Source organism: Triturus cristatus, chromosome 2_2 (genome assembly GCF_964204655.1).
Source record: "Triturus cristatus chromosome 2_2, aTriCri1.1, whole genome shotgun sequence".
Lineage (NCBI taxonomy): Eukaryota > Metazoa > Chordata > Amphibia > Caudata > Salamandridae > Triturus > Triturus cristatus.
In genome coordinates, this window is record NC_140582.1 from 63734692 (window position 1) to 63762298 (window position 27607).

The 27607-nt window shown below is 47.2% G+C and overlaps 1 protein-coding gene across 2 annotated transcripts in view; it reads right to left on the reverse strand.

The window, feature by feature from the left end:
- The window catches only part of GC (GC vitamin D binding protein), a 293245-nt gene that overhangs the window by 223237 nt on the left and 42401 nt on the right, over positions 1–27607 (reverse strand). For both annotated transcript variants that reach the window (XM_085641007.1, XM_085641008.1), the window contains exon 2: positions 3400–3469. In XM_085641007.1, the coding sequence (XP_085497133.1) occupies positions 3400–3469 (70 nt within the window). The remainder of the gene's footprint in view (positions 1–3399; positions 3470–27607) is intronic.

Here is a 27607-nt window from a genome sequence, read left to right on the forward strand (position 1 = left end):
TCTCTCTCCCTCCCTCTGTCACCCTCTGTCTCCCTCTCTCTTTCTCCCTCGGTCTCCCTCTGTCTCCCTCTCCGTCTCCCTCTCTGTCTCTCTCTCTGTCTCTCTGCCTCTCTGTCTCTCTGCCTCTCTGTCTCTATCTGTTTGTCTCAGTCTCTGCCTCTATCTGTCTGTCCCTGTCTCTGCCTCTGTCTGTCTGTCCCTGTCTCCCTCCCTCTGTCTCCCTCTCTGTCTCTCTGTCTGTCTCTGCCTCTATCTGTCTGCCCCCGTCCCTGTCTCTGTCTGTCTCTCTCTGCCTCTGTCTGTCTCTGTCTCTATCTCTGTCTGTCTCTGTCTCCCTCCCTCTCTCTCCATCCCTCTTGCTATCTCTCTCTCTCTCTCTCTCTCCCTCTCTCTCTTTCTGTCTCCTGTCTCACTCACTCTGTCTCTCTCTCTCTCTCTCTCTCTCTCTCTCTCTTTCTCAGTCTCCCTCTCTGTCTCCCTCCCTCTCTCTGTCTCCCTCTGACTCCCACGGTTTCCCTCTCTCTCTGTCTCCCTCCCTCTGTCTGTCTTCCTCTGCCTGTCGCCCTCTGTCTCCCTCTGTCTGTCTCCCTGTCTCCTTCCCTTTGTCTCCGCCCCTCTGTCTCCCTCTCTCTGTCTCCCTCTGTCTCTGTCTCCCTCTCTCTCTGTCTCCCTCTGTCTCTGTCTCTCTCTCTCTCTCCCGCTGTCTACCGCTGTCTGTCTCCCTCTCTCTCTTTCTCCCTCTCCGTCTCCCTCTCTGTCTCTCTGCCTCTCTGTCTCTATCTGTCTGTCTCAGTCTCTGCCTCTGTCTGTCCCTGTCTCTGCCTCTGTCTGTCTGTCCCTGTCTCCCTCCCTCTGTCTCCCTCTCTGTCTCTCTGTCTGTCTCTGCCTCTATCTGTCTGCCCCCGTCCCTGTCTCTGTCTGTCTCTGTCTGCCTCTGTCTGTCTCTGTCTCTATCTCTGTCTGTCTCTGTCTCCCTCCCTCTCTCTGCATCCCTCTTGCTATCTCTCTCTCTCTCTCTCTCCCTCTCTCTCTTTCTGTCTCCTGTCTCACTCACTCTCTCTCTCTCTCTCTCTCTCTGTCTCCCTCTCTGTCTCCCTCCCTCTACCTGTCTCCCTCTGTCTCCCACTGTTTCCCTCTCTCTCTGTCTCCCTCCCTCTGTCTGTCTTCCTCTGCCTGTCGCCCTCTGTCTCCCTCTGTCTGTCTCCCTGTCTCCTTCCCTTTGTCTCCATCCCTCTGTCTCCCTCTCTCTGTCTCCCTCTGTCTCTGTCTCCCTCTCTCTCTGTCTCCCTCTGTCTCTGTCTCCCTCTCTCTCTCCCTCTGTCTCCCTCTATCTGTCTCCCTCTCTCTGTCTCCCTCTCCCTCCCTCTTAATTAGCTGCAGTTATGTGCTAAATGGCCGTTAATACCAGTGTCATCCCGCGACACGCCCACCATTTGCAGGCGACACAGTACTGTGTCAGGACACACAGTTTGGAAAGCTCTGGGTTAGAAGATCGATGGCCCGTGAATTCACGCAGAGCAGACACAGATGGTAAGCGTTATCTTAGGAATCATATTCTTGTATCAACACTCCCGGTTAAGCTTTTCCGTATCCTTGACTAATAGAAGGCTATTTTTATCAACTATGACAAGCTCTATCGTAACTTTCAGTACCTTGCAGAGCTGTCAGTTTTCCCATTAATTTGCTTACACATGGAGAACTACATATGACTTGTTGTCCAAGTATACCTTACTTTGACTACTATGTGATTTTCTGGTCACAACTCTGGTGACCCTGCGTTAACTAGACATCTACGATCTATTGTTAGTATTGCGCAATCTGAAAGATAGTCTTTAAACACATAGATTGTCATGTCGCCATGTGGAATTTATGTTTTTATTTTAACAACTTTTTTTTATAGATTCTCTTTTTAATCTTATAGATCTATATTACAAACCCATTCGTATGAGGATATTGCTTTATATACCACACAGTTGAAAGCTGTTGGAGGTTATAACTTTGGCCATTATGTATTCATGGAAATAAGAGAATGAATACATATGTTTACGCTTATTAAACTAGGTGCGTACACTATTGTCAGTCGCATATTAATCCCAGTTTATCAGCAGTTATTTTTCTCTGGGAGACTTACAAAAGTGCATATTTTTCTTGTTTAGAAATCTGAGTCCCCGTTGGGACGCTGCTTTTGCAAAAACATGTTTTTTTCATCGATTGGCCACTACACGAAAACATTTTAGGTAAGGCTGTATCAGACACTGTTTGTAAGTATCAACCAGCATACTTCTAACACAGCAAGAGATCACATTACAGGTTGCACATGCTGTGTCTTTCCTTTTCTGGGCTTAAGAACTCTGGGCTTCACTCAAGTGTGCGCGAAGCACTGCTAGTGTGGAAACTAGGTGACCGCAACATCTTGCACTTCTGATTGCTATTCGCTCTCCCCCCTTTCTGATCTCTTACCTACTGGTGACGTTTGTTATATAATTATAACACTCCCATTGGTAAGTATTGGGAGTTACATGTTTTGGTGGTGTGGGTTTCAATAAATGTTAGTTTGTGGTCTGTGCAAATAACTTTATGCTTTTTGAATCATGGTCCAATCAATTAATAAAACTTTGATCATGGGCTCATAATACTTGTTATTTATGTCTTTTTAGGTCCCCTGGGTGTTGTGTGATTTTTGTGGGTATCCGGAAAGGTCCTGAAGAAGGTGGTCACTCTACTCTTTGCAAGCCACCGAAATGCGCATCGAGCCAATGTTCAGACCCTTTTGAACATATACATCAAACTTGGTCGTGGAGATTTTGCAATCTGTAGTCTCCCCTTTTCCCAGATGCGTTCTGTGTGAATGTTGCATGTGTTTGGATGAGTTTTGTATTTTTGATATATTTATGTGGTTTTCTCCGGGGGTTTTCTTGTTCGATAGTACATTGTATGTATTTTTGAATTCTATGTGGAAATACTGTTGATTTTTATTGTAATATATATACCAAAAAAGCTCTAAAGATGAAATAGAAAGAAAATGACCTGCTATGAAATATATAAAGAAATTAAATAAACAGTGATGATAAAATCAAGCATGTTAGCGTCATTGAAATGATTTAACAGGTTGTTGAGCCCTTTTCGAATTCAATTTCGGTAACAAAAGAAATATAGGCCCTTAGGTTAGTGTTCTCATTGCATGTTTGTCTCTTCTCTTCTCCCTGGCCTTAAATCAATTTTCCTGAGAGGGGGTCCCCATTTTTGCAGTAGTATCTAAATGCACTGAATCTTGCCTCAGTGCATTCTTAGGTTTTACCAGTCATCTGCCAGAAGATTTGAACTTTCTAAGCCTCACTGTCCACAGTCCAGCTGAACACAAAACAGAACTGTTCATCAAAAGAACACAGATATACCTACAGGGAAGTGAATGCTTCTTTTCCAATCGTGTTGTACTCCTTGCAGACTTTTTTTTTTTCATATGCTTCGCCTATGGATTCAGAAAAGTTCGAGAAATTAGTGCAGAATTTTAAACACATATTTTATTTTGAATTGAGCTACAGTTCACCACAATCAAAGCAGCTAGCAGAGACAAATCTAACCATACAAAACATGGTTATACAGAAGAGGTGCTCAATGGAGGGACACTTCCACCTATGCATGCTCTGAGGAGTAATTTTGGGCCTTAGAGGATGTAGCAGGGACCTCTACCGATAGGCCATTGGTGGTGGTCCCACTGACATCCAGGATATCGTTCTGACGCCGCATTACGATGCTGTTGGTCGGACTACATCGGCCAGAGAGACAGATCACCGCCTTCGACAGGCTCAAGGAGCCTGTGAGAGCAGCAGTCAAACCGTAATTCCTACAATGAAGGCGGTGCCTGCGCAGGCACCACCTTAGGGATTATGATTTAGCTATCCGACAGCTTAAGCCGCAGTGTTACTGAGTACTTTTCCAACCGCTGTGCTGGTCGCCCCATTGTAATTCGGCTGGTGGGACCTCCGACTCCTTGTCAGGTGGTCCCATTCCTGCTGTGATGGCGGTGGGTCATCTGACAGACCACCTTCGTAATAGCCCCCTCAGTTCATGGACAGACTGAACTCTGCACCAGCTTTTGATCCAGAGTATGTGGAATGTAGATAAAGATATTATCAGGAAGGGTGCTCCTTGTAGGAGTCGCTAGTAGAGACAGGTCTAAATATGTTGCTTCTATTTATCCAGGCAAGGTGTTGAGTGCAGAGATAGAAACAATGCTTCAACTCGCCTTTACCCAAGTGAGGGGCTCAGTGTGAGAATGCGCCCACGAACAGAACACCTATTTACACTGAAGAAAGTCTGTTTATCCAGAAGACACAGGTCCAACTATGCAGCAGACATATGTCCAGTAGAAAAAGGACAGAAACTGACTAGTGTTATCGCATCAAAAGCAAATCACTGCTGTCGAGAGTGAGCGGTATAGTAGTTGGATGGGGCGGAGTCAAGAGGGCAGAGGAAGGGGAGGAGAAGTGGCAGGAAGCGGACAGACAGAGTAGGGACAGAGACGAAGTAAGAGGTGTAAAATAAAGCTCCTGATTAACCTACGTTGTGTCTGTTGTTGTTGGTGTAAGACACTACAACTGCCATATACAAAAAGTAATTAGTGGAATGTTTGAATTAATATCAATGACTGGTAATTAGTCTGGGCTACTTTCCAGTCCATCTTTTTTTGCTTTCTAGCTCACATTGTTACTAAAACAAGGTATGTAAGTCCGACTTGATTCTGCTCCTAAAATGTACATAAAATGAGAAACGCTAATAAACAACCAATTCAAAATTGAAAATTGCAAACAATGACATTCACAATGAAAAATACCCCCAGCAAAAACAAACGTGAACAATCATTGCAATGAGATACAAAGGAAACAAAAATTAGCAAAAAACACCAAATGTGAAAATAATAAACAAAGGCATACAGGGGGCATAGATTATGATGGCCAGATGGCACAGAGAATATCTATGTATGTCAATGACATACCTTCATATATGAAAGGCCCAGACCAGAGGACTGAGTTACTACTGCATTGAATGAAAATACTTAAAGACATTTCAGGTCTTAAAATATATGGGGAGAAAGTCATTCTGTTTCACTTGGGTTTCTCAGTTGCTCCCAATATGGTGTAAAGGCTAAACCATCTGGTACATAGGATATGATTCCTGGGGGCATATGTATGAAACGATTTTTTAAGCGCAAACGCTGCGAATCGCAAAATACAGCATTTGCAATTAAAAATCGCAATTCGCGATGTATGAGACACATTTGCATCGCAAAGTAAGAAATCGCAAAAATAGCGATTCCTTACACTGCAAAATAAAAAATCTGCGAATATCTACGATTTCTTAAAATGCGATTTTCTCAATGGAAATCGCATGTTAAGAAATCGCAAGGAAAAGTATGGAAAAATTGCAATTTGCGAAAATGGCAAATTCGCTATTTAAGAAATCGCTATGAACACCAAGTGAATGCGGGCGTAACCAGGTGCAAGGTACTTAAAGCATCCTACAATGCAACAGATCCTTCCACAATGGCAGCACTATATCTGTTAGCCAGGAGGCTGCGTATTCGGGCTCTTGCACAGAGGAGAATGAGACAAGAGCGGATCTTCAGGCTGCGCGTCACTCTGTTCCAGCAGACTGAAGAGGAGATCCATGACAAGTACAGGCTGCACCCACAGACCATCTTGGACCTGATTGCGGAGTTGAAACCCTATTTGGAACACCCAACACGCAGGACCCAAACAATTCCCACCCATGTGCAGGTCCTGTGCTTCCTGCACCTCCTGGCCTCAGGGAGTTTTCAAGGGGTGATAGCAGAGGTTGGCGGGGTCTCACAGAGTGCCCTGTCGCGCTTTTTCCATGCCTTTCTAAATGCAATGCTACAGAGGCTATCACATCACATATACTTCCCCAGCACCCAACCGGCATTACAGCAAACAAAACTGGACTTTTACCAGATTGCACGTTTCCCCCCACGTCATTGGCTGCATTGATGTGACCCATGTGGCCATCACACCCCCAGCAGCAACTGAATATGTCTACAGAAACCGTAAATGCTACCACTCCCTGAATGTACAGATTGTGTGCAATGTCAAGTATATTATCAATGACATTGTACCTAAATACCCTGGCAGGACTCACGACTCTTTCATCTTTAGACATAGTGGGATACACAGACGTCTGAGTGCTGGAGAGTTTGGAGAGGGATACCTGCTAGGTAAATGCATGGCACACATCCATCCATACAGTACATCTTGTGAGGGGGGACAGTGACTCACCTATTGTTTCTATCCCTGCAGGTGACAGTGCCTATGCAGTGTGGGATTTCATCCTGACCCCGTATCTGGATCCAGCCAATGCAAGGGAGAGGAGATACAACAGGGCACACAGATCTACGCGCTGCGTCATAGAGCGTATGTTTGGAATCCTAAAGAGCCGGTTCCGGTGCCTGCATAAAGGCGGAGGAGCACTTCAATACAGCCTTGAGACATGATGTAAAATCGTGGCAAGGTGTGCAATCAATCAATCAATCAATCAATCATGGAATTTATATCGCGCACTACTCACCCGGGAGGGTCTCAAGGCGCTTGGGGGAGGGGGTTTGCTACTGCTCGAACAGCCAGGTCTTGAGCTGTTTCCTGAAGGCGATGTGGTCCTTGGTCAGCCGGAGGTGGATGGGCAGGGAGTTCCATGTCTTAGCCGCCAGGTGGGAGAAGGATCTTCCTCCGGCGGTGGCTCTCTGGATGCGAGGGACAGCGGCGAGGGCGAGGTTCGCGGAGCGTAGCTGGCGGGTGGGCGTGTAGAAGGTCAGGCGGTCGTTGAGGTACCTTGGGCCCAGGTTGTGGAGGGATTTGTGTGCGTGGGTGAGGAGTCTGAACGTGATCCTCTTGTTGACAGGGAGCCAGTGCAGGTTTTTCAGGTGGCTCGAGATGTGGCAGCGTCGGGGGACGTCCAGGATGAGTCGGGCGGAGGCGTTCTGGATACGCTGAAGTCTTTTCTGGAGCTTGGCTGTTGTCCCGGCGTAGAGGGTGTTTCCGTAGTCTAGTGTGCTGGTGACGAGGGCCTGAGTGACCGTCTTCCTGGTCTCGGTCGGGATCCAACGGAAGATCTTGCGGAGCATGCGGAGGGTGTGGAAGCAGGATGAGGAGACGGCGTTGACTTGTCTGGTCATTGATAGGGAGGATTCCAGGATGAAGCCCAAGTTGCGTGCGTGGTCCGTTGGCTTGGGTGCGGTGCCTAGGGCCGGGGGCCACCAGGAGTCGTCCCAAGCGGACGGCGACGGTCCCAGGATGAGGACTTCTGTCTTGTCCGTGTTCAATTTCAGGCGGCTGATCTTCATCCACTCGGCGACGTCTTTCATCCCTTCGTGTAGGCTGGCTTCGGCAGTGTCGGGGTCTCTGGTGAAGGAGAGAATCAGCTGGGTGTCATCGGCGTAGGAAATGATGTTGAGGTTGTGTTGGCGTGCGATGGCGGCGAGGGGCTTCATGTAGATGTTGAAGAGGGTGGGGCTGAGCGACGATCCTTGCGGGACGCCGCAGATGACTTCGGTGGCCTCAGAGCGGAACGGAGGGAGGCGTACTCTCTGTGTTCTGCCGGAGAGGTATGAGCTGATCCATTCCAGAGCCTTCCCTTGGATGCCGGTGTTGTTGAGGCGTTGGACTAGGGTGCGATGGCAGACAGTGTCAAATGCTGCGGAGAGGTCTAGGAGGATGAGTGCCGCTGTGTCGCCGCTGTCGAGCAGGGCTCGGATGTCGTCGGTGGCTGCGATGAGGGCGGTCTCGGTGCTGTGGTTGGCTCTGAATCCGGACTGCGATGGGTCGAGGGATCCGTTCGTTTCCAGGAAGGCGGCCAGTTGCTTGTTGACGACCTTCTCGATGACTTTGGCAGGGAAGGGAAGGAGCGAGATGGGGCGGAAGTTCTTGAGGTCGGTTGGGTCCGCTGTTGGTTTCTTCAGCAGTGCGCTGAGCTCGGCGTGCTTCCAGCTCTCCGGGAAGGTGGCTGTGTCGAAGGAGGTGTTGATGCTCCATAACATGGCTATGAGGAAAGGCACCACAATTGATGTGACCGATACAGATACATCGGATGACGATGGCCCAGCTCCCCCTGGCAGACCAGCATCAGGAGTTGGGGCAGCTGCCGGACATCAGAGACGGACTGAGAAAACACAGAACTACTTCTAGGTGAGTAAGGATGACATGAGGCAAAATAATGATTTAAATCAGTACTGTGTTTATTAATAGTTCAAACACATTGACTGTTGTACCCAGCACATGTTATGTCCACAGTGCAGGTAGTTCCAAAAAAAGTGTTCAATATGTATGAATGGGTTGCATCACCCATTGACGCTACAGTTTAATTGTACAGTTCACCGCCTTCGGTGACGGATTGCTGCTGGCCGTTCTACAGGCTGAGTGCCCTCCGTTGGGTACCTAGGTGCTGCACCCTGCCTACCACTGCGCCTTCTAGCATCTGGCAATGTTGGTGTGTTGCTGCTCCTGCTTGAGGTCTCCTCACTCTCACCATGAGTGCTGTGCCACCTGAGTTTGCCGTCTGTATCTGCTCTACTGCGCTGGTGACCTGCGCCAGGCCTCTTGCAATGTCGTGGCAGCAGTGTGACATTTCCACCTGCATGGTAATGCTGCGACGGGTCAAGTTGCTGGTGGTGGTGCAGAGGCGGTTCACCGCCTTGGTGTAGTTATGCAGACGTCCGTTGGCACGTTGGGCAGCCCTGTCCCTGGCATCTTGGTCATGCTTCAATGTGACACAGAGGTCACGTATGGCACCTGCCATGGCCATAATGCCCTCCCCCAAGTACTGCTGATTTTTGTTCAGTCTGCTGAGCTGCCTATTGATCAAGTGCAATGATTTCTGTTGCAGGCACTGTACCTGCAGCATGGTGTTCTCAAGACCTGCAAAGACTGTATGTTCTCCATTTGTGGCAGTGCTGCTCCTGTGCCTTGACCTGCGTCTTTCCGTTCCTGGCACACTCATTTGTGGGGTTTCCTGCCCACACATGTGTGACACACCCTGCCTTGCCTCTCTTTGCTCACTCTCCTCCCCTGTGGCCTCTATGTCATCCTCCAATGATGACAGTGGGGGCACATGTGTGCGCTTCCTGCGCATGATTGGTGTGTGCTCTGTCTCTTCACTTTAGTCCCCATCATCAGCCTGGTCCTCTGGATTTCCGTACTCATCTCCCTCTGCACTGTCATCAAGTGTCCTGGATTGTGCTGTGGATGTAAAGGGGAATACATGAGTTTGTGTCATTGTCTGCAATTTGCACTCAATTAAGTTTGTGAAATTTGTCTTGGCTAACTTCTGACACTCTCTTTTTGTATTCCCTTATCACAGATTCACATGTTGCATTTAATTTCCTATGTCTCATGGACACACTATCATACATCTGACTACGTCTCCCATGATGCATTGCTGGGTGTGCTGTAAGAAGTTGGCCGGAGTGCCAGTTGTTTTTATTTTGCGCATTGAATGTGTGCATGGGATGGGGATGTGTGTGGATATATTTAGCATGCATCTTACCTTGGCTGCTGGTTGCAGGGTCGGAGCTGTCTATGTCAGCCACACCACTGACGCTCTCAGGCAGGAGGGTTGAATCCACCAGCTCCTCATGGGGTGTTGGGTCTGCAGCTGTGGATGATCCTCCCCCGGTCTTGTTGGACTCCTTGAGCCTGGCTGCCACCCTCTCCTTCGACCTTTGCCGCATGTCATACCACCTTTTCCGCAGTTCTTCCACCATGTGATGGGTCACACCCACAGCATTGACTTTTTCCTGAATGTCCAGCCAGATCTTTCTTTTCTTGGACTCAGGGACCCACAGTGCCTTTTTTCCCAAAGAGGAGCTCATGGCTGCACACCATCTCCTCAATGAGCACCTCCTGCTCCTTGTCAGAGAATTTGTGTTTCCTCTTCCTTTTTTCTCCCTCCTTGCCCTCATGTTGCTTCTGGGACTCCATTGGGGTTGTTACTCTGCTGGGCTGACTCCTCACACTCTCCAAACAGCCTCTGACTGTGGCTCAGGCAATCAGGTGCAGCAAATCACTCCCACTTCCTGGTTGTGATGTCATCAGGCTGCACCTGTATTGCAGATTCCCGTTTTTGCAATTTCTTAATTTGCGAATTTCGCAATTAAGGAATCGCAAATCATGTTTATGAGAATTTTTAGCAACCTTTAGGTAATCGCTATTCCTTAGCGATTTTTTACATACATCCCGATTTGCGAATCTCAAGCTGGGAATCGCAAAATATCGCAATTTGAGAGTCACAAAAGGGGATTTTCATACATATGCCCCCAAGTTCACTGCTCCAGGTGCAGAAGAAAACTTGGATGAAGTTCTCAATGGCTTGAGGAATCAGACACATTTTGGAACACTCTTTGTTAGACCTGGCATCGATTGCATGGTTTACCCTGACTTTTTGCCTTCAGACCTCCTGTTTTTGCTGGTTTTCGGACTCTGGGCACTTTACCCCTGCTAACCAGTGCTAAAGTGCATGTGCTCTTTGCCTTAAACATGGTAACATTGGCTTAGTCACAAGTGCCATAATTAATTTACCTATAAGTCACTAGTAAAGGGCACTACATGTGCTCAGGGCATGTAAATTAAATGCTACTAGTTAGTCAGCAGCACTGATTCTGCCAGCCACTTCAGTAGCCCTTAAAACATGTTTCGGGCCTGCCAGTACAGAGCCTGTGTGTGCTGTCTTAAATTGCCATATCAACTTGGCACAATAACCCTCTTGCCAGGCCCAAGCCTTCCTTTTTAATATATATAAGCCACCCTAAGGTAGGCCCTGGACAGCCCAAGGGCAGTGTACTGTGTGTTTAAAAAGTAGGACATGTATTTTTGAGTTTTAAGTGTCCTAGTAGTGAAAAACTCTTACATTTGTTTTTTACTACTGCAAGGCCCATCTCTCCCATAGGTTAACATTGGAATTACTGATTACATCTTATAAGTGTAATTCCCAATTGGGGAGCGATGGGACCCTCAAGTTTGGTGTCTCTGGAATCACAATTTGAAATTCCAATTTATGGTAAAGTTAGATTTTAAATTGTAATTCTGAAAATGCCACATTTAGAAAGCAGGCATTTTCTTACTTTAGCCATTTGGTACCTTCTGCCTGTCTCTGAATACATGTCTGGGATGGGTGGCAGCTGGGCTTTGTGTATTCCCTCTAGACGGCCACACACTAAGTGAGCTTAGGTGTGGCTGATGTGCCATTCTGGGCAGGATGGGAGGGAGGAGCTGACACACCTGAATAGGCTGCGACCTGTCCCCACACAAAGGGCTGCATACACCCCTGTAGTGAGCCTGGAGCCAGGCCAGGAAGGGAAGGGACTCTGTACACTTCAAAGGCCTCTCTTTGATGTCTCCCCCACTGCAAAGGCACAACTGGGCATAAGTACTGGACCTCTGAAACCACCAATTTAGTACAATTCTGGACTTGTGGATACTCTGCAAGGAAGAAGAGCTTCTAAAAGGTCTGTCACTTACTGAACTCTGTTGGACTCCTGCTCTGCTGTGTTGTGCTGACCTGCTGCCTGCTGCTCTCCTTGCCTGGGAGTGGGAAGGACTGGACCTGCATCCCTACAACCCAGAACCAAAGTGACTCCAAGGGGCAGTTGGCTTGCCTCCTGTTTGAAGTCTGAGGGACATCAAAGACTTTTGACCATTCACTTACAGCACCTGGACACTGCCATCTGTGAGTCTTGCCCTGCAAAGTGGTGCCAATCCAGTCCTGGGCCCTTGGAAGTGAGTATAAAGTTCTGCAACTACCAAAATCCACGCATCACCGTCATTGCGCCGCCCTGGAACCAGCGCATCTCCTTCGATGCATCACAGTGGCTGCAATAATTGAGTACAGCGCTTTGCCGCCGGTGCAGTGCAGCGCATCACCTACAGTTTTGAGCATCTCCGACTTTGCATGAAGCAGAACCAATGCATCGGCTACATCAAAAGGATTGATAACAACGCATTGCCTCCTCTGCTCCATGCATTCGGTCTTCCTCGATGACGCAATCAAGGTACTTTGCAGCTGGACAAGGTTGGTCTCTGTATCTGACCTGTGCTCCATTGCGGTTAGCCTGAACTTTTGGATTTGACCCATTCAAGCGTGACCAGATAATCCCGGTTGGCCCCTTATGCTTTTAAGCACTACATTTCAGTTTAATTTTTTTAAATTCATAACTCCGGTTCTACTTATTGGATTATTATTACAATTTTGGTCTTATTTTGTTCATTAATTAAGCTCCATGTTTCTAACCAGGTGTGATATCTTTTTGTGTGGTGTTTTCACAGTGTTATTGTTTGAAGTGTGACACAAATACTTTGCACATAAGCTTGACTGCCCTGTGCCAAGCTACAAGAAGGTGAGCACAGGTTAAGTTAGGTTGTGTATCTGACTTACCCTGACTAGATTTGTGGTTCATGCTTGGACCGTGTGCATACCTCTTCCAACAAAAACCCAATTTCTAACACTCTTCCACTGTCTACAATGGGGGGTAGAGCACTAACTGGCAACTCTCACATGCATCTTTTCAATACAGCATGCTACTAAAAGCAGGCAAAGTTACATTGGGGCTTATTTCCAGACATCACAATGAGTTTTGACAACATTGACTACACTCACTGTTACATCAATGACAAAAAACTGATTATCAGATTGGGCAGATTCATCAGACAGGAGATGCCAGATGTGCAGTTGATAATTAGACATAGGTGGGAGGAAGACTGTGGGCTCACTTTTACAGACAAAGAGCGGTTGGCATATCCAAAGTATCAACATTGTGCACACAGTTCAGTTAGCTGCACCACACCAATAAGAGCCCAATAATCCATCATAAGATAGATCCCACTTTACGTATCAATGATACCCTGAAGCTGATTTCTTTTATCTGCTAAGGATGTGCTCTGGTGAAAAGTCATTTTAGGAACAACTAATGAATAGAAATGGTCAATGTACAGGTCTCGAAAAGTTGAGATTGAGAATACCACACTTCTCACAAAAAAACAAAGGAGGACAATCTTGATGGTGTTACACTGGCTAAATGTAGAATTGGTATTAGGCCATTGGGTGGTTCAGTATAGAGAGTCCACAAATGACAGTCATTGGTGGAGGTGGAAGAACGGAATACAGAGGAAGAGCAATGTATGAAAATGGTTAGGTGGGATGATAGTGCAGATGAAGTTTAATGGATTGAAAAGGGTTTCTGCAAGCACTGTTTGACCAAGAAGACATTTATTCTCGTTCATTGATAAATTAATACAAACAAATCCTTGGTATAGTTGCTGCATACTACTTTATACGTTGTGCACTAAGGAAAGACAATACCACCTAAGAGGCGTACTTATGTTATATTGTGTATAAAAATAATGAGGCCCAATAAGAACTGGGAAGGGACAAACTACTTTATAAAGTGAGTTGAAATACCAGATTTCCTATCACACCATCTCAAATATGAATTATGTTCTTGGGATCCTTCTATTTTATTTAAAATAAATAAAAATATACTTTAAAAAAAATGGGAAAACCAAAGAAATGGAAATAGTGAACCATTTGCCAAGTGTCTTCCATAAAGTTCACCATGACCTGCGTACCCACATAACACTAACAGTCCAGTTCAAGGTGGAGCTTGCTTCTAAGAAGAATTCCACATTTTCACTCAGAAGCGTTTGTGGGACTCAAATATCTTCAAGATGACCAACTAGGTGGCTGTTTATAAACTGAGTTCTACAAGTTCAGATAAGTTAAACACAAAGCTTCGATCAGATCAAAAGCTCTAGGTAGTAAATTTCTAAGTGCAACCTTCCTGGAGTCCTTACACAAGTTTATGTTCCAAGAGGTCAAAAACAGTTGTGGGAGCTCCTGGTCAAACACCTACGACTGGTATATGGAAATCTAAGTCGGATCTGTCTCTTTAGAAAACGTTGAAGGGATATTCCAACAGTGGAACCCATACCCCAAACAAGATTCGGTTACCCATCCCAGCAAGCTCCAGTCCATCTTCAGGATACCAGTACTACAACTGATATCGGTCAGCTGACTTCACTGGAACTCACAAGTTCCTGGAACAAAATTGCCCAGCAAGCAAAGGAACTTCCACAGAGGATACAGCCGCCCAAATCTCTGGAAGACAAGTTCAGGAGGCTGAGTATATTAAGTAGATGGATCTGGGCAAATGCCAAGCATTTCCTCTACAAGTGTATAGTAGTCTTGTCAAAATGTTCTTTATCTCTTCAAGTCAAAAAAGTTTGTGATAGGCAGTCTGAGGACCATCTAGTCACGCATTAAATAGGAAATCCCTTCCTAATTCTAAATCATTTCTTACCCCAAACACACTCATCGCAAAAATGCTGTATGTGCATTCCAGAAGAATTGTGTAAGATTCAAAGTGTTAGAGAACTATTTAAATGAAAAAGAGATTTCCTAAATCAAAGAAACGTCTTCAGAATTCAAATGCTCACCTGAAAATAAATAAATGTATTCCTTCTTTGCTTGTGGCTTGGCCATTCCAGTAGTTACCATTAACATACATTAATTGTATTGACCTCCACCCCTGGAGAAATTATAACCTATTCAATGACCCACTGACTGAAAAGCAATCTATTTTCATCAGTTTCAGCCAAAACCTAGATTCAGAATGTAATGTGAAAATCAAATCATTCTCCAAAAACATTTAAACATTGAAAGTTTAAAGTTTTAACTAAGTTTTTGGAACATCGAAGCACCCTGCTTGTGACTCGATAACAAGAGTGATAGTATTCAGTACAATGGAAATAAATAATTATTTTTCATTATCCAATGAACAACATACTTACTTACTGCCTTTTATGCTGGTTTGTAGGACAGCAACAAGGGACCTCCACTTCTGCCTGTGAGGTTCAGGGTTTTCATTTCTGTTAACATAGTTCATCTCCAGGTGTTATTTGGCCTGCCTCTCTTCTGTTTGCCTTCTGGCATCTAGTGGAGAGCTGCTCTTGTTCTCTTCTGATGGGGTGTCCTATCCATCTCCATTGTTTTCTCATAATGATGGTCTCTTGTTTGCATCTGATAAGCAGTTCCACAGAGATGTTTTGCGGCCAGGAAATGGACAAGATTCTTCTCAGGTTACTGGTGTGGAAGGCTGACAGTTTTGTGATATTGCTTTTCATCATTTGCCAGCATTCTGATCCATACAAGAGTGTGTCAGAACACAGCTCTGGTAAAGCCTCAGCCTGGTGTTGGTGCTGTACTGGATGACCTGCACACATTTCTCAACATCCTGAAGGCATTCTTGGCCTTGTTCAGTCTGCTCTTGATGTCACTGCCTGCCCCTCCATCATGTCTGATAGAACTGCCTAGGTAGGTGAACTCATCAGTCATGGCTAGGTCCTCTCCGTCCACCTTGATTGGTGAAGGTTTTGGGATGCTAAGTGGCATGACTTCTGATTTATTTGTGTTAATCTTCAGGCCCACTTGCGCTGCATAGAAGTTGGGGCGAGATGTATTTTCCCGTATGTGCTAGTAGGTGTGAGAGAGCAAGGCTAGGTCATCCGCATAGTCAAGGTCCCCCAATGTAGACAATAAGGTCCATCTGATGCTCTGGCTTGGTCTTCTGTTGTGCATCACATCACCCAGTCAATAGGTTGAAGAGCAATAGTGACATCACGCATCCATATCTCACATTGCTCTAGACTTCAAGGCTCAACTCACTATTTCGAACCTTGCAAGTAAAAATATAATAGAATTTCTTGATGAGGAGAACTATCTTCTGTGGTATGCCATAGGCTCTCAGTATATGCCACAGGCTGTCACGGTGGATACTGTCGAAGGTTTTCTCAAAATCAATGGATTCGGTTTATAGTTGTCTTTGCCGATCCTTGCACAACTCTATGATGTTGCATAGAGTAAGAAACTGATGAACACACCCTCTGTCCTTGTGGAACCCAGCCGATTAGCACACCCTTTGCCCTTGTGGAACCCAACTGATCAGCACACCCACTGTATTTGTGGAACCTAACCTAAGCTGTATAATGATTTTCACCAGGATTTTACTCAGCACTGAGATAAGGGTAATTCCATGCCAGTTGGTACAGTTGGTTAATGCTCCCTTCTTTGGAATCTTGATGATGATGCTATGGCTTCAGTCATCTGGTACCTTTTGCCCCTTACAAATTGATGCAAACAGTGGTTGGAGGAAACTGGCTGATGGTTCAGGGTCAGCCTTCAACATTTCTACATTGAGGTTGGCTTGGCTAAGAGCTTTTCCATTCTTGAGAGATCGGATGGCAGTGAGGATTTCTTCTTTCTGTGGCGGAGTGGTGTTCACATCCAAGTCTGTCTGCATTTTGGATATCTGCTCTGCTTGTTGGTACCAGTCTGTTGAAGGCTTCTTTGAAGTTCTCAGTACAGTGTGAATTCTGCTCTTTCTCTGTTATGAGAAGTCTGTCTAGCTTGTCTATGATAGGGGCATTGTTTATTGCACGAGATTTACAACTATCTTCGTGATCTTGACTACCTTCTGTTACCTCTACTGGCTGCCTTCTCTGCTTGACTGGCAAGGTTATCCTTGCATGTTTGCTTGTCAGCTCGCCATTCTTTTGACTGCTCTGTTTGCTTTTGTATACTGTTGCATGTACTTCTCCTGCAGCCTCCTATATTTGGTCTCCATTTGTTTCTTTTTTGCTGCCCTCCTGTTTTTAGGTCTCGCCTGAGCCAGTGCATGCGCTGCTCTGCGAGACATTTAGTAAGTGAGCTTTTAAAAGTGCTACCACACGCTTTTGCTGGCCTAGCGCTTGCGGTTATGCGCACGTGCAGCCGCCAGCTTTCAGCGCCCGAGGCGCCATCTGGAGCGTGATCACTTTCACTTTTGCCGGTGCTGCGCACGCACCACCCCCGTGCTTTTTAAAAAATGTCCTTTTGCTGCTCGCACCACTCGTGGACTTGGGCTTGTTCCTCTCTTACCGGCCTCCCGTCTTCCTATCTTGCCCATCGTTTTTGGGCCAATCCTCTGTTATCCTCACACGTTATTCCACAACGAATTCTATTTTGTCGTTTCCTCCGACCCCCCCTTTTGTATGCCCGCCCAGCTAAAAGAGTTGTCTCCTGTGTGTGAGCGCGTGCACTCCCCACTCCCCCCTTTGACACGGTGGCCTTTTGTAACTTGATATCACTCGCACGACCCTGTCACGAGGACAATCCTATCACTAAAATCAATCCACAGGCGGCCCACACTCCATCCGCTTTCCCAGTCTTCTTTCCGAGTGTCTTGTGTCTGAAGACATCAAATTGCTCGGCTGCTTGTTTATACAGTGCCCTGTTTGCACGAATACAGATCTTAACGTCTTCAAAGGGATGAAAGGCTACATCAGTGCTGCCAGACTTTGAGCTTATGACCCTCACGTTTACACAGATGTTGCAGGCCTATGATGGTATGGGCAACACTAGTATTTAACATGCCCTCGCTTTGTGTATGCACATCAATGAACAGCAAAAAAAATGTTTCCATTACCATTGAGCGACACAGTTACATTCGTGCCCCCTTTTCCCTCTCTGAGGTCGTGTTTAAAATACTACAGGGCAGTCTCAAGAGCGTGCCAGTCTTTTTTTTTATAATTCACCTTCACAACTTGAAAGAGCACTGCAAGCAGGGATCCACCCACTAGGCACCAGGGAGGGAGGAGCGGCCCCCATACTTTTTTGTCTTTAGTAACAACAAGAGCACCCAAAGAAAGTCAACTAGGGACCCTGGGAATTAAGTAATTCTAAGCAACAAATGTCCCTAGACATAGGAAGAGTAAAGTTAGTGATAAATAAGGACCCAATCAGTACTTATAATTTGAGAGACTTGTCCAGCCGGACAGAGGTCATGTGTTTTACTAATATAGAAAAATGACCAAACAATTAGAAGATTCATAAAGTGGGACACAAGATTGCGTCCAGTACATACATTAGGTCAAAGAGACAAGAAGGTTCAGGCATAAAAACGTTTATGCCTGAACCTTCTTGTCTCTTTGACCTAATGTATGTACTGGACGCAATCTTGTGTCCCACTTTATGAATCTTCTAATTGTTTGGTCATTTTTCTATATTAGTAAAACACATGACCTCTGTCCGGCTGGACAAGTCTCTCAAATTATAAGTACTGATTGGGTCCTTATTTATCACTAACTTTACTCTTCCTATGTCTAGGGACATTTGTTGCTTAGAATCCCATACTTTTTTGGGCATAGTCAATGGGGGCAGTCGCCCCCAATCTGCCCCCAGGGGTGCAGAAAGCCCACTAGATACCAGGGATTTTTTTTTTACTTTGACTTAGGGGTGGGGGCTGCCCAATATAGGCATGCCAAAGCTCCACCCTCTGCCGCAAAATGACAGTCTTTCTGCCCCCGTGGGGGGGGGCAGAAAGCCCACTAGATACCAGGGATTTTTTTATTTAATTATAATTAGGGATAGGGGCTGCCCAAAATGTCCATGCCAATGCCCCCACCCTGCCGCAAAAGTACAGTATATCTGCCCCCTAGGGGGAAATGGGGGCAGTAGCCCCCAATCTGCCCACCCTGGGGGGAGCAGAAAGCCCACTAGACACCAGGGTTTTTTTCCCCAATGAATTTAGGGGTGGGGGGTTGCCCAAGATGGGCAAGTAAATGCCCCCACCCCTGCCCCACACAAAATTGCAGACTTTCTGCTCGGGGGGCAGAAAGCACCCTAGATGCCAGGGGTTCTTTTTTAATAGGGGCGGGGGTTGTCCAGAATGGGCATGCAAATGCCTCCCCTAGCCCTCTCAAAGAAATCAAAAGACTTTCTGCCCCACCAATAGACAGATGGGGGCAATAGCCCCTGATCTGCCCCCCAGGGAGGGGGGCAGAAAGTCTACTAAGTGCCAGGGATTTTTTTTAGATAGGTAGGGGTGGGGGCTGCCCAGAATGGGCATGTCAATACCCACCCATAAAAAAGGGAGGCAGAGAGGGCAATAGCATCTTATGTGCCCCCCTCGGGGGCAGAAAGCCCACTAGCCACCAGGGATTTTTTTCCCCAAATTTCGGGGTGGGGGTTGCCCAGAATGGGCATGCCAATGCCCCCTCCCACCCCAAAAAAGATGCCCCAGTCTTTCTGCCCCTTCCAGGAGGCAGGTGGGGGCAGTAGCCCCTGATCTGCCCCCAGGGGGGCAGAGAGCCCACTATGCACCAGTGATTATGCTGGCTTTTTTATACGCAGGGGTGTGGGCTGACCAGAATGGGCATCCCAATGCCCCCACCCCCTCAAAAGAATAGCCACAGTCTTTTTGCCCCCCTCTGGGGCATATCGGGGCAATAGCCTCCGATTTCCCCCCTCCCCAAGGTGGCAGAAAGCCCACTAGGCGCTGACTATTTTTCGAAATGTGCCTACCTGTGGATATTGGGTCATAGCGCAGCTGGCACCTAGGAAAACATAGCCAAACTGTATATATTTTTAAACTAGACACTAAAGGGAATCACCATGCATGCACAAAAGCGTTCCCTCAGTCTCCCGAGTAAAATGATACCTCACTTGTGTGGGTGTCCAATGCAGAATGGCTAAAAACTTATTTTTAAAAGAAATCTAGCGCTTAGAATTCTCGGTGCTATACCCTTAATCCCTATGTTTTTGGCTCTTCCCAGTCACAGGCCCTTGCCCCACCCACACAAGTGAGGTATCATTTTACTCGGGAGACTAAGGGGAACGCTGTGGGGTACATTTGTGCTGCCACAGTCATTCCACACAAAAATATGTGGAAAATGTGTTTTGTTTCAGCTAAATTTGAGGTTTGCAGGGGATTCTGGGTAGTAAAACGTTGGGGGATCCACGCAAGCCATACCTCGCTGGACTCCCCCAGGTGTCTACTCTTTAGAAATGTGTGGGTTTGGTAGTTTCCCAAGGTGGCCGCCGAGCCCGAGGCCAAAATCCCATGTGACCCCCTTTGCAAAACCAGGTTGTTTTGTGATAGGTAATTTTGATGTCTCCTAAATAGTTTTGGGCCCTTGCCTGCCGCAGGTACTTGACCCAAAAACGCAAGTGAGGTACCATTTTTATCAGGAGACCTGGGGAAATGCTGAGTGGTAGGACATTTGTGGATCCATGAGATTCCAGAACTTTCCCACACAGAAAATTGAGAACAAAATGATTTGTTCAGCCAAATTTGAGGTTTGCAGGAGATTCTGGGTAGGAAAACGTTAGGGGGTCCACGCAAACCATACCTCGCTGGACTCCCCCGGGTGTCTAGTTTTCAGGAATGGGTTTGATAGGTTTTCCAAGATGGCTGCCGAACCTGGGGCCAAAAACCCAGGTGACCCCCCCTTGCAAAACCTGGTTGTTTTGTGATAGGTAATTTTGATGTCTCCTCAATACGTTTTGGGCCCTTGCCTGTCGCGGGTACTTGACCCACCCAGGTGAGTGAGATACCATTTTTCTCTGAAGACTTTGGGAATTGCGGGGTGGGTGAATTTTGTGGATCCACGCAGATTCCAGAACTTTCCACCACAGAAATGTGGGGAAAATTAGCTTTTTTTACAAAGTTTGAGGTTTGCAAGGGATTCTGGGTAACAGAACCTGGTGAGAGCCAGACAAGCCCCCCTATCCTGGATTCCCCTAGCTGCCTGGTTTTTAAAAATGTATAGGTTTGCTAGGTTTCCCTAGGTGCCGGCAGAGCTATGGTTCAAAATCTACATCTAGGCACTTTGCAAAAAATGGTACTTTTTCACTGTGAAAATGTGGTGTGTCCACGTTGCGTTTTGGGCCATTTCCTGTTGCGGGCACTAGGCCTACCCACACAACTGAGGTACCACTGTTCTTGGAAGACTTTGGGGAATGCGGGGTGGGTGGAATTTTGTGGATCCATGCAGATTCCAGAACTTTCCACCACAGAAATGTGAGGAAAATGTGCTTTTTTTGACAAAGTTTGAGGTTTGCAAGGGATTCTGGGTAACAGAACCTGGTGAGAGCCAGACAAGTCTCCCCATCCTGGATTACCCTGGGTTCTAGTTTTAAAAAATGTATAGGTTTGCTAGGTTTCCCTAGGTGCCAGCAGAGCTAGGGTTCAAAATCTACAGCTAGGCACTTTGCAAAAAATGGTACTTTTTCACTGTGAAAATGTGGTGTGTCCACGCTGCGTTTTGGGCCATTTCCTGCTGCGGGCACAAGGCCTACCCACACAAGTGAGGTACCATTTTTCTAGGAAGATTTTGAGAACTGTGGGGTTGGTGTAATTTTGTGGATCCATGCAGATTCCAGAACTTTCCACCACAGAAATGTGAGGAATTTATTATATTTTTTTACAAAGTTTGCGGTTTGGAAGGGATTCTGGGTAACAGAACCTGGTGAGAGCCAGACAAGTCACCCCATCCTGGATTCCCCTGGGTGTCGAGTTTTCAAAAATGTATAGGTTTGCTAAGTTTCTCTAGGTGCCGGGAGAGCTAGGGTTCAAAATCTACAGCTAGGCACTTTGCAAAAAAAGGGTCAGTTTTCACTGTTAAAATGTGGTGTGTCCACATTGCGTTTTGGGCCGTTTCCTGTCACAGGCACTAGGCCTACCCACACAAGTGAGGTACCAATTTTCTCAGAAGACTTTGGGAAATGCGTTGTGGGTGGAATTTTGTGGTTCCATGCAGGTTCCAGAACTTTCCACCACAGAAATGTGAGGAAAATGTGCTTTTTTGACAATGTTTGAGGTTTGCAAGGGATTCTGGGTAAGAGAACCTGGTGAGAGCCAGACAAGTCACCCCATCCAGGATTCCCCTGGGTGTCTAGATTTCACAAATGTATAGGTTTGCTAGGTTTCCCTAGGTGCTGGCAGAGCTAGGGTTCAAAATCTACAGCTAGGCACTTTGCAAAAAAAAGGGTCAGTTTTCACTATAAAAATGAAGTGTGTCCACATTGCGTTTTGAGCTGTTTCCTGTAGCGGGCACTAGGTCTACCCACACAAGTGAGGTGCCATTTATATCGGGAGACTTAGAGTAACACAGAATTGTAGAGCAACTGTTATTACCTAGTGACGTTTGGTGCATTTCTGCCTTCTAAATGAAAGACAATGTGTATAAAAAGTAGTCCCTTTGAAAAATGTCCTATAATTCTCATGCTAGTATTGGTACTCACAATTTTGGAAATGTGCAAATAGCTACTGTTTCTAAACTCTATATTTTGTTCCAATTTCAGAAATCCATAGGTGTCTTTCATCCCCAATTTTCACTGTATATATTTTCCCAAATGAATTGCTATATACCAAGTACATAATAAAAAAAATATTGCAAGATGCTGCTCAATGTTTGGCTCTGGGTTCGTCGGATTCTTGGTAAACCTACAAGTCCTATATATACCCACAACCAGAAAGGTCCCGCGGATGTATCGGTATATTGCTTTCAAACATCTGTCATAATTGGAAGAAGTTACAGGTGAAAATGTTAGCACAAATGACTATTTTTTTCATCTCATTTGCAATTTTTCCTATTTTCAACTGTTAGTTTCTATAAAGAAACCTTGAAGAATCCACACAAATGACCCCTTGCTAAATTCAAAATGTTGTCTACTTTTCTAAAATGTATAGCGTTCCAGGATCCATTATTGCTTTCATACCCATTTCTACCATTAACTGGAAGAAGAGTGAAAGCACAAAAAATAGCAAAAATAGGCTATGTCCCAGTAAAATGCCAAAACTGTGTAAAAAATGTTCGTTTTCTGACAAACGTCTGTCAGTCCCTGAAAGCCGGGAAAATGTTGATTTCAGCCCCACAAACCCTTTCTTGATACTGTTTGTAGGGAAAAAAACAGACGCTTTCATTTGCAGCACTTTTTTCCAATTTTTCAACAAAAAAACAAAACTTAGCTGTATTTTGGCTAATTTCTGGGTCCCCTCCCGAGGACTCTACAAACCCTGGGTACCTTTAGAATCCCTGTGATATTGGCATAAATACATTAGGTGGTCAAAAATTTACAGGGGCCTAAGCGCGAACTACCCCAAGGAGTATATTCTCAAGAACGTGTAATAACCATCGCAAATTTAGCTTAATGCAACTTTGCATATCGTAGTCCATCGCGGGAAAACAACACCATGTCAACGTGATATTCACAATCCAGTGGCACCATGTGATAGTCACATGATAACGCATCAAATGACCACGTTAAACACAACGCCACGCCGCAAAAATGCGAAACGGCAGCGCCAAAAAAGTAGCGGTGAGGCCAACCACGATACAAAAATCAGCAGTAACCAGCAACAGGCCTGCAATTCCCACGCCTCATGCGGGATAACGCAACATAAAAGCAGAGCACAAAAACGGCGAGATGACAATGTACGAGCACACTCCCACATCGTTGACGTAGAGCAAATGACCATCGTCCCGCATCACATAGGCATCTCCACACAGTCACAATGTACAATGACACGCAACCTGCATGTAAACTGCACCAATGCAGACACATGCTTGGAACACGCAGTGAAACCGCATTTTCCCACGGCATTGCAGAGGGACAAGCAACCCCTCCTGCACACAGACATGTCATGACCATGAGCAATCAATCATGCCAGTGTGGACGAATGTAGGGGCAGTGACTCTCACTTACGTACATGTTGCACATGTTAATGGATCTGACTCACAGGGGGCATCCCTGCATCAAGGTGGTACATAACCGACCCCACAATGAGCCCTGATGTCACCTGTAGGCCAGAAATGGCAGTCAAAATGGAATGACCCTGGACACATGTGAAATGCCGAAGAGTGGGATACCCTACCAACTGTGACACACAGGACTGGCAATTTGAATACGTGACATCCCAAACAGCACCACTGCACAGAGGTGACACACCCACCATCCATGAACACATTACAAACTCGCTATCAAAACATGTCGTACTCACACCTGCCTGTGTGACGTGCCGGTACAGATGAGTGACATGCACTTAGTGAATGTAGGTTTGTAAGGCATTTATTTGCAAATTCCGTGCCTGTAGTCATTCTGTGCTGTCCTATGAATGCCAAGGACAGTCACAATGTGACTTGATCATCTAAAGAAATTTGTAATGATGTTGTCCCTGCAGGCTATTCCTGCTGCCGCTGCAGTGGGGAGTGGTCCACCTGCCTCATCCTCATCATCCGGTGCCTCTGGGACTTGTGTCCATGGTGCCTTGCTGCGTACACATATGTTGTGCAACACACAACATGCAACGATCATCTTGCATACGATGTCTGGCCTGTACAGGAGCCATCCACCTGTGATGTCCAGGCACCTGAAACGTGACTTCAATACGCCAAATGTGCGTTCCACGATGCCCCTGGAGCATTTCTGGGCCGCATTGTACTGCCTCTGGGACTGTGTGTTTTGGGCACGGAGGGGTGTCATCATCCAAGCTCAGAGTGCATATCCCTGGTCACCTGGACAGTGCAGAGAGACATAAGTCAACAGTTGGTTCGGCATGATGTGTTGGCAGGTTCTCTGTGTCATTGGTGTGTGATATGTGTGACTATGTGATTCCTGTATGACATGTACTGCCTGTTGCACATGAGCGGCATCAATGTGTGGTACATAGCTTCACTGCTGCTCCACCCCCCCCCCCGAGCCTATTCACCAGCGTGCGCAGCACGGTTGCATCACCTGCACCCCACAGCACATCATTGCCATGCCCGTCTGCGCATGTCCATAAGCCTGACAATGACACTGTGATGTAGTATGCTGAAGGTGTGCGGCCACGTGCGTGTAAGCCTATGGTAAAGACAGGGCGGACACAGATGTAGGGTACATGCCTGGCCGAACTCACCCTGCGCTTGAGTGTAGACCTCTGGCCCATGCTGCGAAAATAGCGACACACACAACAGTTGGCATATATGTTCCCGGACTCCGTGCGGGCTTGCCCACCCTCATGTACCTCTCGGACGAGGCCACACGCCGTGGCCATGCCACAAAGCAACATCGCACATTGCGTGATGGGTGTTGCCGGCACCACACCAGACACACACGCATCAGTTGTCTCTTTCCCGAAGCCTAATCTCAACCATGCCAAGAGCCAGGTGTCGAAAGACCACACCCAACGCCGTACTGCTATACGCCGCCAATCAACTCACTTACGCTCACAGGGGCGTCCGACACAGCCATGTCAAAGGTCTACACCACTGCCTGAGATGATAAGGTTGCGCACGCTGTACACAGAATGATGTGATGTGGTATGGCTCGGGGCCAACATGAATACATAAAGATCACACGGACACAATGAGATAATTTGTGGTACGGGCATGTGCACCCGGCACCTTTATTGCCAGGATCACACGTCCAGTGACGCCTGTGCTGAATGGGTGTAGGGTAGTGTAAGCAACCCCTCAGGGGTTGGCTGGTGCTGCCAACAACTACAACAGTGATCTGACAATCAGAAGTCCAAAGTACAAACAGCAAGGGTCCATGACTTGAGCTGCACAGAGTTAGTGGCACTGGATGCACTGAGGCAGGCACACCCGCAAGGAACGGTGACTTGTGGTGCACTGAGATAGGGGTCACAAGAGCTGAGCGGGTCCTCGTTGATGTCCCAGGAGAATGTCGTGGAGTGTTACGGGAGACAGTGTAAGGTGTCCATCCAGGGAATGATGCAGAGGGCAGGAGCAAGCAGAAACAGGCATAAGGTAGGAGATGAATGCTACAGTCTCCTGTATCCCACCATTTCAGTATCAGCTACATGATAAAGACAACCCCCAGGCCATGGACTCAGATCCCAAATTAGTCCAACGGAAGGGTGACCATGACTCCCGTGGCACAGAGTCAGTGGCACCAGAGCTGGAAGGGGATGCAGGCTGTGGTGAGGCCTGTACACTGATATCAACTCTGCAATTGACAAATCAAGAGTCTGTTCCAAATGAGTGTCTGATTCGACTGCAGTGTGTGCCGGAGGCAGGGGTCATCGTGGGGCAGCCGCTGTGCAGCCAGCTCCTCCTGGATCACTAACACACGGCGTTGGAATGGCATGTGGAAAGGTTTCCTGGGTGACGGAGGTGGAGGCACCAGAGCAGGGCGGGTGTGCACACAGAGACAATGTTGTGCCCTGGCTCGGATGGACTGGAAAGGATTTGTCTGAGGCCTGCTGGACCGGTGTGTAAGCCTAAGGCAGAAGTCCGCAAGGGCCCACAGACACGTGTGGTCGGACTGCTCTGCAAGGAGTTGGTGGCACCACATCCAAGGGAGTATAGGGATTTGAGCTCTGCCTTAAATATGTACTCTGCCATTGCGTAATCAAGACTCAGCTTCAAATGTGCAACCTACTTGTCCGCTGCGTATGCCGGTGGAGTGCGTCCACGGGAAGGAGTACTGCGTGTCTTGCTCGCGGAGACCGTGATGGTCTGAGGAGTCTGCAATGGTCGCGGGCTTCAGGTGTAGAGCTGGCACAGGCACGTGGTGGGCACTCTTAGAGACATGCCGGTGTCGGCAGGTGTGCAGTGTGGCCAGGATGCACAGGGGCGGCCGAGACTGGTTCGTGGAGCTGCGGCCCAGGCTGCGGCAGGCACACATGATCGCAGGCACTGCCGCACACGGCGTCGGCCTCGCGGTGGGGTAAGAGGTGCTGCCCTGGCAGACGTTGGGCATTCCGGAAGAGAATCACACCCAGGGCTACGTGCTTTTTATACAAACCCCTGTGCTAGCCTGGCGCATGCCGGGCAAGCCCACTACACACGCTTACAGGGGGGGGGCGTAACAAGCTACATTTCTGAGATCTTCCCCACTGGCTGGGGTGACATTGTTGGGTCCACTGTCCACAACACTACCACCACCAGCAGTATTTGTCGGCATGGATATGTCTGCGGTCTGCATACTGCTGTCTGTTCAGCACATCCATGCCACAATTGGCAATGTGTGCATTCTCATTCATGGGTCACTCGCCTCCTTCGCACATGCCTGGTTGCCACCTACCTCCACATTCCGCTGGTGTGTGGCTGATGTGCCATGCCATTGGTAGGTCATGTACATGGCAGTCCTGGGTTGCCACAGTAAGTTGTGCTGTTGGGTCTGGTGGGTGGGCATGTTATTTGGCATGTTGTTTGTGTGTTTGTGACGTGTGTATTGCCAGAGTTGTGGGTTGCATGATTGTGGAGTTGAGGTGTGTGGTGTGTCCAGTTGGAACTTACCATCGAGCACTGCATTTCCGTAGGTGCCATCCTGGAAGCACCGGTTGATGATGGACTGTAAAAAGATGTATAAGTTGTGCACACTGCCTGGGTAGTTGGCGACGACATTGGTGAAGAGTCCCCGGTGGTCCACTATTGCCTGCACATTGATTGAATGTGTGTGCTTTCTGTTGCGGTAATTGTGTGCAGTGTCGGCAGGGGGGACAAGTAGGACATGTGTGCAGTCGATTGCCCCCAAGACGTGCGGGAATCCAGCTATGGCGTAGAATCCTTGCTTGGTCTCCAGCTCTTCCTGCGCAGTGTGGGAGAAGTATAGGTACTGGGGTACCAAGCTTATGATGGCATCCAGGACAAGTTTGAGGAACTTGGATAGGGCTGGCTGTGAGACTCCTCCGACTATGGTAGTTGTTGGTTGGAATGTCCCAGAGGCCAACAGGTGCAGCACAGCCAGCAGCTTTGTCTACGGAGGGATGTTGGTTCTCTGCTGT